Below are 2500 nucleotides of genomic sequence, written 5' to 3' on the forward strand. Positions count from 1 at the left end.
GGGCTCGTACCGGGGCCCCATGCAGACCCTGCTGCCGGCCCCCTCCTCCTCCAGCCCGAGCCCGGCCCCCTCCTCCGCGGGGCCCTCTTCCTCCTCCTCCTCCTCCTCCTCCTCCTCCTCCCTGGGGGTCCTGGGGGTTCGTGCCCTCCCCATGCCCCCCGTCATCAACGCCTCCATGTGCCCGCTGGACATCCACTACAACTGGTCCTTCATACAGTGCCCAGGTGAGAGATGTTTATCTGCCTTTGTGACTGGTCACTGGCCTCGTTTACATGAGACATTTCCCTCACTTTTATTCTGAATGAAGCTTAATTCCGCTTTGAAAACGTCACGTAAACACTTCACAATTCGTAGTTAAAGATCAAAGTAAACTCTTGAACTGTGAATTATTAATTCGTAATTAAAAATGTCATGTAAACGTAGCCACTGTCTGTGTCTGGTTGTCTGTCTGTCTGTCTGTCTCTCTGTCTGTCAGTCAATATGTCAATATTTTTGTCTGTCTGAGCCAATCTGTGTCTCTCTGTATGCAAGTTTGTGAATGGAATGTGTGTGTGTGTGTGTGTGTGTGTGTGTGTGTGTGTGTGTGTGTGTGTGTGTGTGTGTGTGTGTGTGTGTGTGTGTGTGTGTGTGTGTCTCTTTCAATATTCAGTATAGGTACAGTATGTCTGTCTCTGCCATTGTCAATGGATACAGTGTTTATCTGTTTTCTGCCCAGTAGACAGTTTGTATAATCAATCTATTTATGTAATGTGCCTCTTCACTGAAATCGATTTATCACTCAAGTAATCCTATGCATTAATCTGTTACTAAATACTCCCGTGTGTGTGTGTGTGTGTGTGTGTGTCTGTGTGTGTGTCTGTGTGTGTGTCTGTGTCTGTGTCTGTGTGTGTGTGTGTGTCTGTGTCTGTGTCTGTGTCTGTGTCTGTGTCTGTGTCTGTGTGTGTGTCTCTGTGTACCTGTGTGTGTGTCTCTGTGTACCTGTGTGTGTGTGTCTCTGTGTACCTGTGTGTGTGTGTCTCTGTGTACCTGTGTGTGTGTCTCTCTGTGTACCTGTGTGTGTGTCTGTGTGTGTGTGTGTGTCTCTGTGTACCTGTGTGTGTGTGTGTGTGTGTCTGTGTGTGTGTGTGTCTGTGTGTGTGTGTGTGTGTGTGTGTGTGTGTGTGTGTGTGTTGTGTGTGTGTGTGTGTGTGTGTGTGTGTGTGTGTGTGTGTGTGTGTGTGTGTGTGTGTGTGTGTGTGTGTGTGTGTGTGTGTGTGTGTGTGTGTGCGCAGCGTGCCAGTGTAACGGCCACAGCCAGTGTGTGAACGAGAGTGTGTGTGAGCGCTGTGAGGACCTGACCACGGGCCGCCACTGTGAGAGCTGCATCGCCGGATACTACGGAGACCCCACCAACGGAGGATCCTGCCAACGTAAGTTTGTGTGTGTGTGTGTGTGTGTGTGTGTGTGTGTGTGTGTGTGTGTGTGTGTGTGTGTGTGTGTGTGTGTGTGTGTGTGTGTGTGTGTGTGTGTGTGTGTGTGTCCATCCGTCCCTATGTGCGCGTATTTGGGCACATACTGTACAGCATGAGCACAATTGCCCCACACTAAGACAATAAAGTGTTTTCCAGGGAAAACAGTGAGATACTGGCTATTGTGTTTCTATGGGTTATTTTGTTTTTTAATGAAAAAAGTAGATCTACGTTCACCATGTGTGCGTGCATGCCTGTATGTGTGTATGTGTGGTTAATCTTTGCTTGTTTCTTAGCATTACTGTGAGTACACAGGGCACGCAGGGATTTATGACTATATAAACTGTGAAATAAAAATGTTTCTTTTGTACTTCGATACAAACTGGTGTCATAAAACAACTCCCATTGTAAAGAAAGGTCAACTCTGAGTAAACAAGTACCTGAAAAGGTAGTAGCCCGCCAATAAATAACTTTCTCCATAGATAATAAATAACCAGTAAGGGTCTTACTGTACCTTACATTGGTAAGCTGATGGATGTGTTGGCTTCAGCATTCATTAAGAAGTTACTGGTGGGTAGAGACTTACTTATTACCTAAGGAGGTTACTGGCTCCAGTATTTCCTGAGTCATTATAAAGCTACCAGACTGAGGGTTGGTAAGGCCTAAGGAGGTTACTGGATTGAGCCCTTCCAAGTCATTAGGTGGTGGTAGACGACTACACAGTCAGCATTGCTAGGGTGTGAGACGGAGCTGGTTGGTCTGGGGAGGGATTTTTTGTGCAGAGGCGGCACTACCAGAGAGTGTCTAATGAGTTTGTGTGTGGGTGTGTGTGCAAGGTTTGGGTCCGTGTGATTACCTGAGATGAGCTACTCTCTGCCCCCCTCTGCCTGGATCTGTGATGGGCTTGATAGCAGCCTCTATCCCCATTTTTAGATGCGTCCTAGCATCTCTATAAGAGGGTATGTCCGTCTGTCGGTCCATCTGAAACACATTCCTTAAAACTGTATTTCCCTCCTGTCTCCACAAGACGGCAGAGTGCATAGACGGACGCA

At 47.5% G+C, this 2500-nt stretch overlaps 1 protein-coding gene across 1 annotated transcript in view; it reads left to right on the top strand.

Annotated features, from left to right (window-relative positions):
• Positions 1-2500, top strand: part of atrn (attractin) — a 129922-nt gene that overhangs the window by 74515 nt on the left and 52907 nt on the right. Inside the window, exons 18-19 of the mRNA XM_063184077.1 lie at positions 1-224; positions 1272-1409. The exon at positions 1-224 is cut by the window's left edge and continues 103 nt beyond it. Coding sequence (XP_063040147.1) covers positions 1-224; positions 1272-1409 — 362 coding nt within the window. The remainder of the gene's footprint in view (positions 225-1271; positions 1410-2500) is intronic.

The sequence above is a fragment of the Engraulis encrasicolus genome, chromosome 19 (assembly GCF_034702125.1).
Source record: "Engraulis encrasicolus isolate BLACKSEA-1 chromosome 19, IST_EnEncr_1.0, whole genome shotgun sequence".
Classification (NCBI taxonomy): Eukaryota; Metazoa; Chordata; class Actinopteri; order Clupeiformes; family Engraulidae; genus Engraulis; species Engraulis encrasicolus.